Source organism: Ursus arctos, unplaced genomic scaffold, assembly GCF_023065955.2.
Source record: "Ursus arctos isolate Adak ecotype North America unplaced genomic scaffold, UrsArc2.0 scaffold_11, whole genome shotgun sequence".
NCBI classification, from domain to species: Eukaryota; Metazoa; Chordata; class Mammalia; order Carnivora; family Ursidae; genus Ursus; species Ursus arctos.
In genome coordinates, this window is record NW_026622775.1 from 39,266,499 (window position 1) to 39,280,524 (window position 14,026).

Here is a 14,026-nt window from a genome sequence, read left to right on the forward strand (position 1 = left end):
CTCTCTCTCACTCAAATAAATAAAATCTTTAAAAATAAATAAATAAACTGTCCAGCTCAGCATGCAATTACAACTACCAATTCATCCACAAATCATTTTCTCCCAATTCTTGCTTGAACCAGAAGAAAACAAACCTAAACATATGTCTCCTATTTTTTTTAATGGCAAATAAATTGAGACCTACCAAAAAGAAAACAAAAATCTCTCAGTTAAAAATATTGATGAAGAGATAACTATTTGTGGGGTTTGGATTCCAAGTGAAAAAAGAACAGGATACATGGGCAAGTATGGTAAACAGAAGTATGTAAAGTGAGGCTGTAGGACAGTGAGAAGTACAATGACTGAAAACGCTATACTGAGTTAGATTTTCCTTATCAAGGTAGTAAGGTTCATGTCAGCAATTAATGGAATGGAACAGAAATAAACCATATACCATATAACAAGGAGACACCATATAACAAGGACAATAAGAGCACAGTGAAAGAGGAAAGAAACAGTCAGTTATGAAAAACAAATGATAAAAACAAAGACCATCACCACAAAGATTTGGAATAACTTAACGAGGAATTTTTTTTCTTAATTAAGGGGTTTTAGGGAGAAAGAAAGAGCTAACAATTCTAGCACAAAACGGGAATGCCTGGGAACTATCTGAGAAACATCACCACCAGAAATTTAACAAAATTTAAATAATGGAGGAAAGGGGTACAATATAGGCTGGATACAGGGTTTTGTGGGGGTTTGCCAATAAATAAACAGCTTTCAAAATAGCAAATTATTTTGTAATTCTGCATACGGTTCTTCAGGGTGAGTTTATATAATAATGGATATACTGGAAAAAGTACAATGCTTCCGAAATATATTTATCATACTGTTTTATATCCAATATTGCCCAAATATCTCAGCTTTCTGTTTCTTATCTCTTCTGAAGACTGCATGATTTGAATTTTGAAAAATATATTTAAAAGCAATCAGAGGATTGCTTTAATTACTTTGTCCCATAAACTGAAATTAAAAGCCAATATATTCAAAATAAGATGAAAATATTTTACTCAGTGTACTATGAACCTCTAAACTTACTACATTTGCTCTGGGAAGTTATTAGAAATTCACTAATACTGAGTTTAAAAGATGGCCTACCTTCTGCCTTTTTCCCAAATGAAGTTCTAGAAAAATCACAGTTACTTTTTTTTTTTAAGGGTTTTGGATGGGGGAAAAAGAACAAAATTTGCATTCACCCAATATAGATTACCAAATTGTTTCTCCTCCAAAGTAAAACAAAAACATAATGGGAAAATCTGGTAGAGTTCTACACTTACTTTCTTTTATATTTTCTCACTTTAACAATGACAAAAAAAGGAACAATGTACCACGCTACTGTAAGATGTTAGTAACAGGGAATGGGAAGTAATGAGAATTGGGAATGCTGAAGTAGTATATGGAACTCTGTACTTTCCATTCCATTCTTCTGTAACCTAAAACTGATCTAAAAAAGTAAGGTCTATTTGGCTTTTTTTTTTAATTTTTAATAAAACAAAGGCAACCCAGCACAAAACTCTGTGTACTACTACTGCAGATTTTGGTTTCCAGGTAGAAATTTTTTTCAATAAATTGAATATTGTATAATTATGCATAAACATAATACAAGATTAATGATAAAATTTTGAAAAAGACACTAACATGCCTAAACATTTTTAGACATTAAAAAATCAAAACTGCCAGTAGTTCAACCACATGTAAATAATCAAATAACTTCAGAGTATATTTCCTAGCTATTTCCATGTATAAAAGATATATACTTCCATAGCCACGGTTACATGGTATATGTAAAGTATTGCACGTATTTTTTTACTTAACCAACTGTGAACACTTCCTCTTATCACTACACATTAAGAAAAATTATTATGTTTAAGTGATGAAAATATTGAAATAACTTGATATAATTTATTTGATACTACTCAAATTTATTTGGAAAATTATGAAACAATCAACAGTAAAAAAAAAAAAAAAAAAAGCATAATGATTTATAACATGCCTAACAAAATATCTTATCTTTATCAAAAATCTTCAACTTTGCAAAAACGGGATCTAAAAACTTTTTTGTTCAAATCATTAATAACTAACTCACCAGGTGATTCTCCTCCTACATCTGAGGCTTGGCTTGAGTCTACTGAAGAAACCACGCTGACAGCATTGGTAGGTAAACTTGTAGTAAGTGTAGAAGGTAAGACTGCCGATTTTTTTGTTGCAATGATGACACTTCTGTAATAAAGAAAGTAAACAGATTTTAAAATACAAAAGGTCACTCAACCTAATTACGTTAATTTCAAAACAGAAAGTAGGAAACCAATTTCTTTCTATAATTTACTTATTTCTATTTTGGTGTACAATTTAGAATATTCTCTCAAGAAATCTCTCCAATGGCATTCATATTCATCTGAATTTCAATGTTTTAGAATGAAGACAGTGTCCTATGGAAATATAATAATCCACTATAACATTTGAACTTACAATTACTATCTAAGATTCTTCAAATTTATGATCATCTTTAATTATCCAACTTAAGTAAAATATAACCAAACGTATATAAAAAAGGAATTTTGGCACTCAAGTGGAAAAGTAATTAACTTTTTCTTAACCTCAGAATTGAAGCAGAAAACTCAACACGTTTCTACACGGATTTTAAAGCACCATTAATCTGAAATCATAAAACCTTAGAAATCTTATAAGGTAAAAAAAAAATGCAGATATAAACAATTTTTAACATTTATATAATCCAAGTTTTTCTTTTTAAGCTCCAAAGACTATCTTGATATTATATAGAAAAAACAACGCATAGGTATAAAAGCTAGATGCAAAAAATTCCAAATAATCAAATTCGTTCATTTTGTCTATTATTCAAACACCGGTATTTATGATACACCAATTTCAATTAAAGTGTAATACTTTATACCAAAATAGTAACTAAAAGACCTTATTAGGCATAACTAAAAGGCATTTTTAATTGAAGTTAGCTCCCCATAAACATGCAAAAACCCAGTTAATGAGGTAAAGAGGACAGCTGATATATAATGCACTCCCACAGCAGTGCTTACTTTTAATTACCTGGTGTTAACCATAAGCCTAAAGTCTTCAACATTCAATTTATTTAATCACATCTTTTGTTGACAATATTGTAACTGCAAGCTTCAAGTAGTCCCTTAACAGCTTTAAAGTATTCAGTTTCTAAATAAAGTTACTTAGATACTTGATCCCAATAAATGTATTCAAAATTGGAAATTATGTAATTCCAGTACCTTAAAAATACATTTTGTTTTTGTTGCTATACCAAAGAAAGACAATACAAAGGGAAATAGGTTCTGTTTTACTTCAGTGCCTATCATGTGATGGCAAACACTGTTGCCAATTAAATCAAGTTCTCTTGTGTTAGGCATGGCTTATTCAATGTACTTGGGGGTAGCCGGTGTCACATCATTATAAGGGTGACTGCCAATGTTAACTATACACTAAAAAATAGAAGTAACAGCCACCTGAGCCCTCAATCCAAAATGGTGTGCTTAAATCATGGTAGCTTATATCAGATGAAGATTATTGACTTTAGGGGGAGTAGATACGACCCTGTGTGTGTGCACGCTAGCGGTACACTCAAAGTAATACAAAATGTAATTTATGCATTTCCTACTCAAGGCAGAAAGTCATAAACCCATTGTTTAAGAAAATCTCTAGGTACATCCTTAGCAAAGTATTTTGGAGGTAAGAGTGCTATGTAGAATTTACTTTCACGTTTGTTCACAAAAGAAAGAACTCGTAAGATCTAGTTCACTCATACAATAGTTAAGCACTGAAATGAGCAACAGAAAATAGTATTTAGAAAACTGAAGTTGTTTTTTCCATAATTGAAATTTAAGACATAAAACTACCGTATGTACAAGCCCACTCTTAGGAATTTCCTCAAGATAACTTATGTCCACAAAAAATGAGTATGATAATGTTCAAGAGGCCTTATCTAACAGCCAAAAACTGGAAGAGCTTAGAATCCTTTCAAAAGAAAAATGAATAAGTGATATGCTTATACAATGAAACAATAATCAGCAATTAAAAGAAATTACTGTTAAACATAAGCTAGGTGAATTTCAAAAGTGTTATGTTGAGTGAAGAAAGTCTTATACAGAAGAACACAAACTGTATTTCCTTTTACATGAAGTTCTAGAAAAGACAAAACTAACCTATGGTGGAAAAGAATCAGAAGAATAATTGCCTCTAGCTGGGAAGGCACATGAGGGAACTTTCAAGACTGATGATGTCTTGATTGAGGACTTGGGTTACACAGGTGTACAAAGTTGTCAAAATTCATCAAACGGTACACTTAAGATCTGTGCCTTTCAATGCATGTACATTTTACCTTTAAAAACTGTACGGATCTCTCGTTAAAGATCTGCATGCTGAAATGTTTACAAAGTGAACTGATGTCTGCTGAAACATAAAAAAATAAGACTAATGGATAGAGGGATGGATATATGAAGAATTATATGATGAAGCATAGACAGTTAAAGGTTAATTGCAATATCTCAGTGACGGGGTCTGTGGGTGTTCACTGTATAATTCTTTCAATTTCTCTGTTTGAACATTTTCACAATAAAACATAGGAAAACTAGTAACAGAAAAAATTCACCACAGATGTTCCTTAACATGCACAATTTCTATTTGTCCAAGATGACATGGTTAATTAAAGGTAACAAAAACTTGATCTCATTTCTAACCCTTAAAGCCATTACCATTAATAATGTTATCAGTCATGTATGCTTGTTCTTTATTACAGTTGAGCAAATATTTATTTTCTAAGATCTTTCTCATATTCTCATTCCTAACACAACTAAAGTGAGGCTACCTATATGAATTTACATTTAATCCAGCATTCCTCACACACATCTGCAATATGCTCATACAGTTCCTGAGCACGTATGTCATTTCACAACTCTGCCCTTTGCATATGCTATTCCTCAGCCAAGATGCCTTTCTTAGCCCTGACTGCCAGTAACCTCTTCCTTCTCACCTTTCAAAACCTTGCTTACAGGTAAGTTTCCCCAGAATCTCCAAGTCAAAGTTCAAAATGCACTATTCTTCATGTTTCCACATGATCCTATTATATAAATTTATAAATTAATAACTATGATTTAAACTGACGATATGCCAAGAATTATTATTTAATTTTCCAAACAATCCTAACATACATATTACTTCCACTTTAAAAGTTAAAAGAGTAAAGCTTAGATAGGTAAAGTAACTCGCCAAAGTAAATGCCCTACAATTCCAGATTTGTCTAAACAAGAGGCTCCAATTTGAACTATTTTCTCCTATTGACCTTTTCCTGAAGTTTCATTGAGATATAATTCACATATCACACAATTTAAGTGTACAATTAAATGGTTTTTAGTATATTCAGAGTTATGCAACCATTACCACAATCATTTTAACATTTAAACACAATTCTATAGCATAATCACCTACAAGCAATAATAATAAAGATTTCCAAGATATAAAATTATGCATATATAACTAAAATAAAAATACATATGCTCAAAAATGGAGAAAGTTCTCAATTCTTCAGCCTACTTATTATTAATTAATAAATACTAGTTTATAAATATAAATAATTTTTTAATTATATAATAATTTAAATAATACATAATAGAGATATGAAATTAATCAATTTCCAAATTCTTTGCTGATTCAAATCATTTCTGAGGAAGCAAAATAATAATGATTCAGCTTTGGTCCACATAAAAAAAAGAAAATTCAGGGGCGCCTGGGCTGCGCAGTCATTAAGCATCTGCCTTCGTCTCAGGGCGTGATCGAGCCCCATATCAGGCTCCTGGGATCAAGCCCCATATCAGGCTCCTCCGCTGGAAGCCTGCTTCTTCCTTTCCCACTCCCCCTGCTTGTGTTCCCTCTCTCCCTGGCTGTGTCTGTCAAATTAATAAATAAAATCTTTAAAAAAAAAAAAGAAAATTCAAAGTCATAATGATCCAATTTAAAGAAAAAGAAATGGGCAGATTTCAGGATATTTTCCTCTACCTTACTAACTGTTTTCATTATCATAAGGTCTCCATGTCAAGTTTTCAATAAAGGTGATCTTTAAACTATCATATTTATCATGTATGTAAGTATAAATTTAAGCTAATAAAGCATGTCCTACAGTTAAAAAAAGTTGCAGGAATTTATCTTTACCATTACTCAAGAATGATCATGAAAGGACTAACATTTCACATTTCTCTAAAATGCTTTGGAAAACACAAAGAAAATGCAATGTACATTTGGCACAAATTTGAGATCCTATATGCCAAGCAATGTGCTAGGAAGATTTCTGGCTTTGTTCTCCAGGTACAGCTTAAGTTTCTATTTAACAGACTAAATGAAATCCTTGTTAATATTTAAGAAGCAAATAACTCTAAATTGTTAGTATCTTCCATCAACTTTAACAAAAAGCACTTCAAACTTTTTGGTATAAAGAATTTGTAAGACAGATATGTCTTTTAGTTTTAAAGCTAACTTTCCAAACTGTCAATTAAAAACCAACTATTAAAGTATAAAATTTTACATATTATAATTTTCTTTTTTTAAAGATTTAAACATTTATTTATTTTGGAGGGTGAGAGAGAGAGAAGGGGGGGAGGGTGGAGGGGAGGGAGAGAAGCAGACTCCCCGCTGAGCACAGAGCCCAACCCAGGGCTCAATCCCAAGACCCTGATCATGACCTGTGCAGAAATCAAGAGTTGGATGCTTAACCAACTGAGCCACCCAGGCTCCCACGTATTATAATTTTCTTTACAAACTCACTGACTTTAATGAATAACTAGTATCTGTGAGACACTATACTTAGAATATATATAAATTATTTATAACAATCCAATTAAGAACTATATATTATCATCCCCATTTTACAGATGACAAAGTAATTTTCCTAACATTCCACATAAAGTGTAAACACTGCTGACTTTTTTTTAAATATGAACAAGGGAGACTTCTGTGAAAGTTTCTTTTTATTTAGTCAAAACAAAGAGCAACAATGTCTTCCAGATCACTAAGGCTCAGAAGTTCCATTTCAGAACCATATCATTTCAAATATCATAAACTTTCACATAAATGCTATTTTATTTAACATGCAAATAGTTCACTAAAGAAGAAAAGAGCATTTTAAGCCTAGCACTTTACTCCCTAAGGATCTAATTGAAAAGCCAGACAAGCCCTTGAACTTTATCAAGATAAATCCCTGGCATCCACTAATCACCAGAGTGGATCTTCAAATTAGATAAGAGCAAGAACTTTGGCATGGGAATGAACACAAACACCTTGCCATCCACAAAGGCCCACAACCTAGCAGCCTTTCAGCAAGGTTCCACTCATGTAGCTGTTACTCTAAACTTTCCAGCTATTGCTTGGGAGTTGATAATTCTTAAGATATGAGGAGAGTTGTGATTTCTGACACAGCATTCCAGAGATAAATACATGATCAGAGGGATGCTTTTAAATTCCCAAAGATATTCCACTGGCCTAAGCCTGCATGAAAATAGTTTTTCAAAAGGTGTCTCTTGCTAAGAAAAAGAGGGAGGAAAAAACAGAGCACTTTGCTTGCCAACAGACAATACGTTAAGTGCATACCAGACATGTAAGCTCCAAATAACACCCTGAAAAACACTATCACAAAAATTTCCCTTTGTATTCTATTTCAATAAACCCCTTAATGTATTACTGAGGCATGGTTTCCCTAAATTAGTTCATAACTCACTCACTGAAGGTATCACTAAGGCACGGATTTAATTTCTACACATTCTTAAAAGAATAAATGTCCCAAATATTTCAAAAATTTGAAATATTTGGGACATTAATAAGGAAACTCTCTTTGACTAGATTAGGAAGATTATATTAAATTTAAAAATCTACCCTCACTTAAGTATTTGACTACTCAACTTAAGATTAATACAAATTTAAACAAATAATGAAAATTAAGAATATTTTAAAAACTAGTTATTTACACCTCTTTCCACCCTCAAAATACAGCCATTGCTATGAACAGTTTTAAACATACATTTTGAGGCATATCTGAACAGATTTACCTAATTTTTAAAAAGATCATAAATTTCAAACTATTTTGTACACTGCTTTTTCATTTAATAATATATCTACAATATCATTTTACATTAACAGTGTTCTGCTTTTCTCACTTTACTATATGTGTATATAGTAAGCTTGGAACCAATACTTCATAAATTGGCAACTATGTTTGCATAACACAGCCAAATGACAAGGTCTAGAATCAGTCATCCATGTTTCAAATCTTACTTCCACAATTTATTAGCATAAGAGCTTGACTACCTACTTAATTTCCCTGTGCCTCAGTTTTTTCATCTGTGAAGAATAAAAAATAGTATCTACCTTTGAACCTACTTACCTAAAAAATGCTTTTAGACTAGACTTTCACAGAGCAAAAGCTTGATAGTATTAGCTTAATTAAGAAATTTCTCCAGCAGAAAATATTTTATACTTGCGTGTCTTCTGATTTAATTTCTAGTAGTAATTAAGTTTACATATTTTAAATTTTAATTAATATTGCCAATTTTCACTCAAATAAATTGTATTAATATGCCCTCTCCACAATGTAAAAGTGTTTTTTCATGCCCTCAGTAACACTAGGTATCATCTTTTAAACCTCTGCTAATTTAATCAAATGAAATTATCTCGTGGTTATTAAAATTTTTATTTCCTTCATTATTAGTGATACAGACCGTCTTTACATTTGCATATTAACAGTATTTATCTTCTTATATATGAACTCTCTGTTCCCGTTATTTATTCATTTTTCTAGCAGATTAGTCATTTTATTTATTCGTTAACATCTTATATACACACAGACACACACACACACACACACACACACACACATACTTGGAATATAATCCTTTTATCTGCAATATGTATTCCAACTCTTTAGTGTCTATGCATACACACATACACACAACAGAAAGCAGCAATGGCTAAATGTCTTATTAGGTGGGAGAGCTAAGTTCACATTTATTGAGTGACTCCTTCATGCTAAGTGTTATAGATTAATATATCTTCAATATCATTTCCCATCAATACATACTGTTCTGCCTTTTTGGTCTTTTGTCTTTAGCTGTGTAATATCACACAATTTAATGATAAGGAAGCTGAAGCTCAGTGGTATAACTAGTCCAAATTCACTAATAAGTTATAGAACCAGAACTCAAACTCAGTTTTGTCTGATTTCTAGAATCAATAATTTAACTCCTATGTTATAAAGCCTATTTAAAAAAGCAGCCACTATACCTGTAATGTCACAATATAAATATATCAATATGCTATTTACCTGGAATTTAGGCTGTGTCAATGTCATCACTCCAGCACACTGACCTCATCTTTAAAGAGAGGCAGAAGGAACAAGATGACAAGGGATGATGGCAAAAATACCCTCCACTAAAATTATATATTCCCTGCATTCTTTCAGAGCATCTTAAGCACTATAAACAATTTTTAACAGCTTGGATACCTAATGTTCCAACCCACAGCAAGCCTGAAGTAGAAAACTAGGAGATGAGAGGAAATAAAGAGAAGAGGAGACACAGAAATAACCGACAGAAGGAAATTATGATGAGGATATGTCAGAAGAAAACAGAAGCCAACTCGAAGGAATCTCACTGGCCAAATCAGAGAGACAATCTGAGCATCAACATAAAGCATAACAATCACAATGGATTATAACCTCCTGAATAAAATAGGAAATCATTAAGCCATAAAATGAACTGAATTCATTTGATCAGGATGATAAAAGTCTCACCGTATCTCTTTACAAGAAGTACTTTAACAGTGGAGAAACCCAGAAAATATCGCTTTAATAAATGATCAGAATGAACATCAGCACTAATAAAATAAATAACCATGTGTGCCACCTGTTGGAATGCAATGAGAAGAAAAAGAGCCACTTCTGCAATCTTTCTGACAAAAACGCATCAACTTGAATATAATCCTAAAGAAACATTAGACAAATCTGAGGGACATTCTACAAAACAGCTGGGCTATCATCTCCTAATGTCAAGATCATTAAATTCGAGGAAAGACTGAAGAACTGTTCTTCTAGATTAAAGGAGAATAAAGAGACACAACAAAATATAACACATAATTCTGAACTGGATCCTTCTACTATAAAGGGTATTATTAAGACAATTAATGAAACTTAAAAGGTGTTTGAAGATTAGAAGGTAGTATAATATCAGTATTAATTTCCTTATTTTGACTAATGTATTGTGGTTAAGTAGAAAATATACAATAAAATATTCAAAGGGGATGGACTATTGTGTCAACTTCCTTCAAATGACTCCAGAAAAACAAAAGTTCTTTTAACTGGCATATAAAGAAGATCTTTACCTTCTCTATTAAGTTAGAGCTTATACCCAGATAAAAATAATGATGTTTGAAAAAGAGTATGTTTAATAACTCAATACATACATGTCTTATAGATAGAAGTTCAGAACGTTTAATAACATATAAAAAAATTTTCAGGCACATTAGCAAAAGGTTTATTAGGCAGCAGAACCAATAAAATCAAGAACCTATAGTCTGCTTTCTCAAGCTGTCAAGCTCTAAACACCATGCTGAATTCTTGAGTCTACTGGAATCCACAGCTGCCCACTTTTATTTTTTCCCACAAAGTCTGGCTCCGTACTGGCAGCAAAGGAGTTAAAGGTAGCCATTTGTGAGTACAGGTGATTTCTAATTTTCTAGCAAACAAAATTATGTACCGTACAACTTGCAAATGAAATATTAAAATTAAATATTAAAATTATTTTTAAATCGTCTTATGGGTAGGATGAGAAATAAAATTTTAATACCTTGTTGTCTACCTACAAACTTTTTATACAACAAAATAGCCTTTTAATTTTTATAAACTAGATCAAAACATCCCTTTCTAATGCTGAAGCTACAAAATTTAAGAGAGTTCAATTAAATTCCTGTTCATCCTCTAAATGTTTGTAATTCATAGATAGAAGCAGACCAAAACAAAAGACTATTAACAGTACCTATCAAAAGATCTGAACTGCACAGGTTGTTCAACAGATAGATCACTGAGAGCTCCAAGGCAGGCTGGTGGCAGAAGGGCAGGATCCACTGTGACTCCATCTGCTGGTATATTAACCAAGCTTCGAAGAATGTCCTTTACATTGACATTTTTTGAAACTGGAACTGATGACGCAGCCTTGTTCTCCAACTCATTTCCTCCATCATTTCTGGTTTCCTGAGATTTATTGACTTCTAAAGAAAGAGTGCACAGCGCCTCACTGATTGCATCTGGGCCTGCGCTGACACTTGGAGGTACTGCAGGAGGAGCTACATCCACACTGCTTCCTAAGCCAGCAGCTGTTTCTTCCCCAATGCCTGAGTCCCTCCTTCGAGTAGATGACATGCTTTCAGATTTTTCCACTGATGCTGGTGTTAACGGACGAAATGCTGATGGTGTATTTTCTACATCTTACCCAGAAACAGAAGAAAAGTAAGAAAAAAAAATTTAGAACCAATTTTTAAAGGGTACATTCAGTCGTAACAGCCATCTACTATTTTATTTACTTTTTTAAGTTTTTATTTTATTTTAATAAGTTTTTTAATTTCAGCTTGTTTACACACAGTGTTATATTAGTTTCAGGTGTACAATGAAGTGATTCAACACTTCCATACATCACCCACAAGACCCTGTGCTCATCACAGTAACTGTACTCCTTAATCCCCATCACCTAGTGAACACACCCTACCATCTACTATTTTAAATTATGAAATACACAGCATGTTCTAAAAGGCAAAAATAAATTACATAGTCTATATAATACACTGCATTAGTATACCTATAATCAAAATAGATGCTTTAATAAAATATTGAGAAAAATAAAAATAAATAACAAACTATCTGAGAAAAACGCATCAAACTGAATATAACATACTAATGAAGAGTAACACAAGGTTGAAAGCCAATGGCCTACAAGAAAAAACCCAAAATCCTTAGGATAAAATAAAGACTCTTCAATAATAGAAGTCTGCTAGAATGTAAACTTAACCAAGGCAGGGAATTTGTCTTCTTTAACACTTCACGTCCAGCACCTGTAACAATGCCTGGGCTCACAATAATGCCTGGTAAATAGTAGGTGGTCAGCAACTATTTATCAGATGACTATTCATTTCCAACTTTGTCTCCTGCTACTCTTGCCACCAAATTTTATACTTTACAACACCAAATTACTTGCAATCTGCTGAACATGAGACAATGTTTTGGGTTTCTGTGCCTTTATACAATATTGCTATTTCTTTGGACAGTAATTCTAAGATTTCTACCTCAAACAGTTTCTACTTTCTAAAAAATATGTTATCTCTACCATGTGCAAAAATAATTCGATAATCTTGAACATCTAGTTCAACAAGGAGCATCACCTATTTTCTCTTTTTGACTTTCATTCCCTCTAATCAAGCACTCACTGCATTCCAACAAAAATGCTCCATCTTGCTAAATCCAATGGTCACCAAAACTCTCCATCTTGCTAACTCCAATGGTCAGTTCTCAGTCCTAATAGCACTTGACACAGCAGCAGCAAAAGATCATCCCCTCCAAATTGGTAATACTTTTTTCACTTAGCTAATAGGACATCATACTCTTCTGGTTTTTCATCTATTACCTCACTGGTTGTTCCTTCTCAATTTCCTTCACTTCTTTTTCTCCCTGATTTCTTAGGTTGGAGGGACTTAGCACTTACCTTCCCTTTCAACATTTATTCCCTCAGTGATCTCATTCATTCTTAAACTTTTCAAATACTTTTAAAATCAACAACAGCAAAAATCAGACTTAAATAAGTGCCTACTCTACATCTTCTATGTCTAAAAGATATCTCAAACTCGACGTGTTGAAAACTGAATTTATCTTTCCCTGAAAAGGTTTCGCCTTCAGTCTATCCAACTGCACCTTATAGTCATTCTTGATGACGTTCCAACTTTCACATAACCACAACTAGTATTTAAATCCTGTTCTCCCTACCATCAAAATATATCCAGAATCTGACTACTGCTCACCAGCTCCACAGCTCCCGCCTTAGTCCATGCCAAAATCCATTCTTCCCTGAATTATTGCAATATCCTCCCAACTGGTTGTGTTAGACTGTTCCATTAATAATCCTGTTCGGCCCATGCCTCCTGGTATTCACCCCCCTGAATGTGGCTGGGCCTCACTTACTTTAACCAACAGAATGTGGCAGTGGGCCAGGTCTGTGCCCAATCTTTACAAAGGTCTGGCAGCTTGTGCATTTCTCAGAATCCCTGAACACCTCTGTAGGCAAGCTGGCTACCTTACTGCAGAGAACATGTACAGAGACTACGTGAAAAGATAGAGGCCCTCCAAACTAATGATGGAACACCAAGGAATTTCAGCTGAGACCAACTGTCAAGGCCCAAGACATTTAACACCAGCTGAACCACTTCAAGTCTGGCAGCCTCAACTCTTGGGGCCATCCTAGCTAGGCAGTAGATGTGTGAGTAGAAAAGCCACTTCAGACCCCAGCAAACATTGTTTAGAGCAGGGATGAATTATGCCCATTGTGCCCTGTCCAAACCAAATTCACAGAATCATGATAACAAGATTAAAACAGTTATGGTTTTAGCCACTGAGCTTCAAAGTAATATGTTACACAGCAGTATATAACTAAAACAGGTTTTTTTCCCTGGCTCTCTCGAGTGTATTCTCCATACAGAATCCCAACTGCTACTTTTAAAAACAAGTCAATCCTAACTCCTGTCTCAAAACCCTCAAATAATTCTCCATTTTCCTTAGAGTAAAAATCCATACTACATTTCTCCTGGTCATCCCTAGTATTTTTCTCTATTCAATTTTACCTTTTCTTAGCACTCACCACCTTCTAAAATACTATACAATTTACTTATTACCTGCACTTCTTTTCCATCTTCTCTCACTAGAATATAAGCT

At 33.2% G+C, this 14,026-nt stretch overlaps 1 protein-coding gene across 5 annotated transcripts in view; it reads right to left on the reverse strand.

Annotated features, from left to right (window-relative positions):
- LRBA (LPS responsive beige-like anchor protein) overlaps positions 1-14,026 on the reverse strand; it is a 791,618-nt gene that overhangs the window by 522,461 nt on the left and 255,131 nt on the right. For all 5 annotated transcript variants that reach the window (XM_044384357.3, XM_026499457.4, XM_026499458.4 and 2 more), the window contains exons 30-31: positions 11,091-11,538; positions 2,126-2,259 (exon numbers count right to left, since the gene is read on the reverse strand). In XM_044384357.3, coding sequence (XP_044240292.2) covers positions 2,126-2,259; positions 11,091-11,538 — 582 coding nt within the window. The remainder of the gene's footprint in view (positions 1-2,125; positions 2,260-11,090; positions 11,539-14,026) is intronic.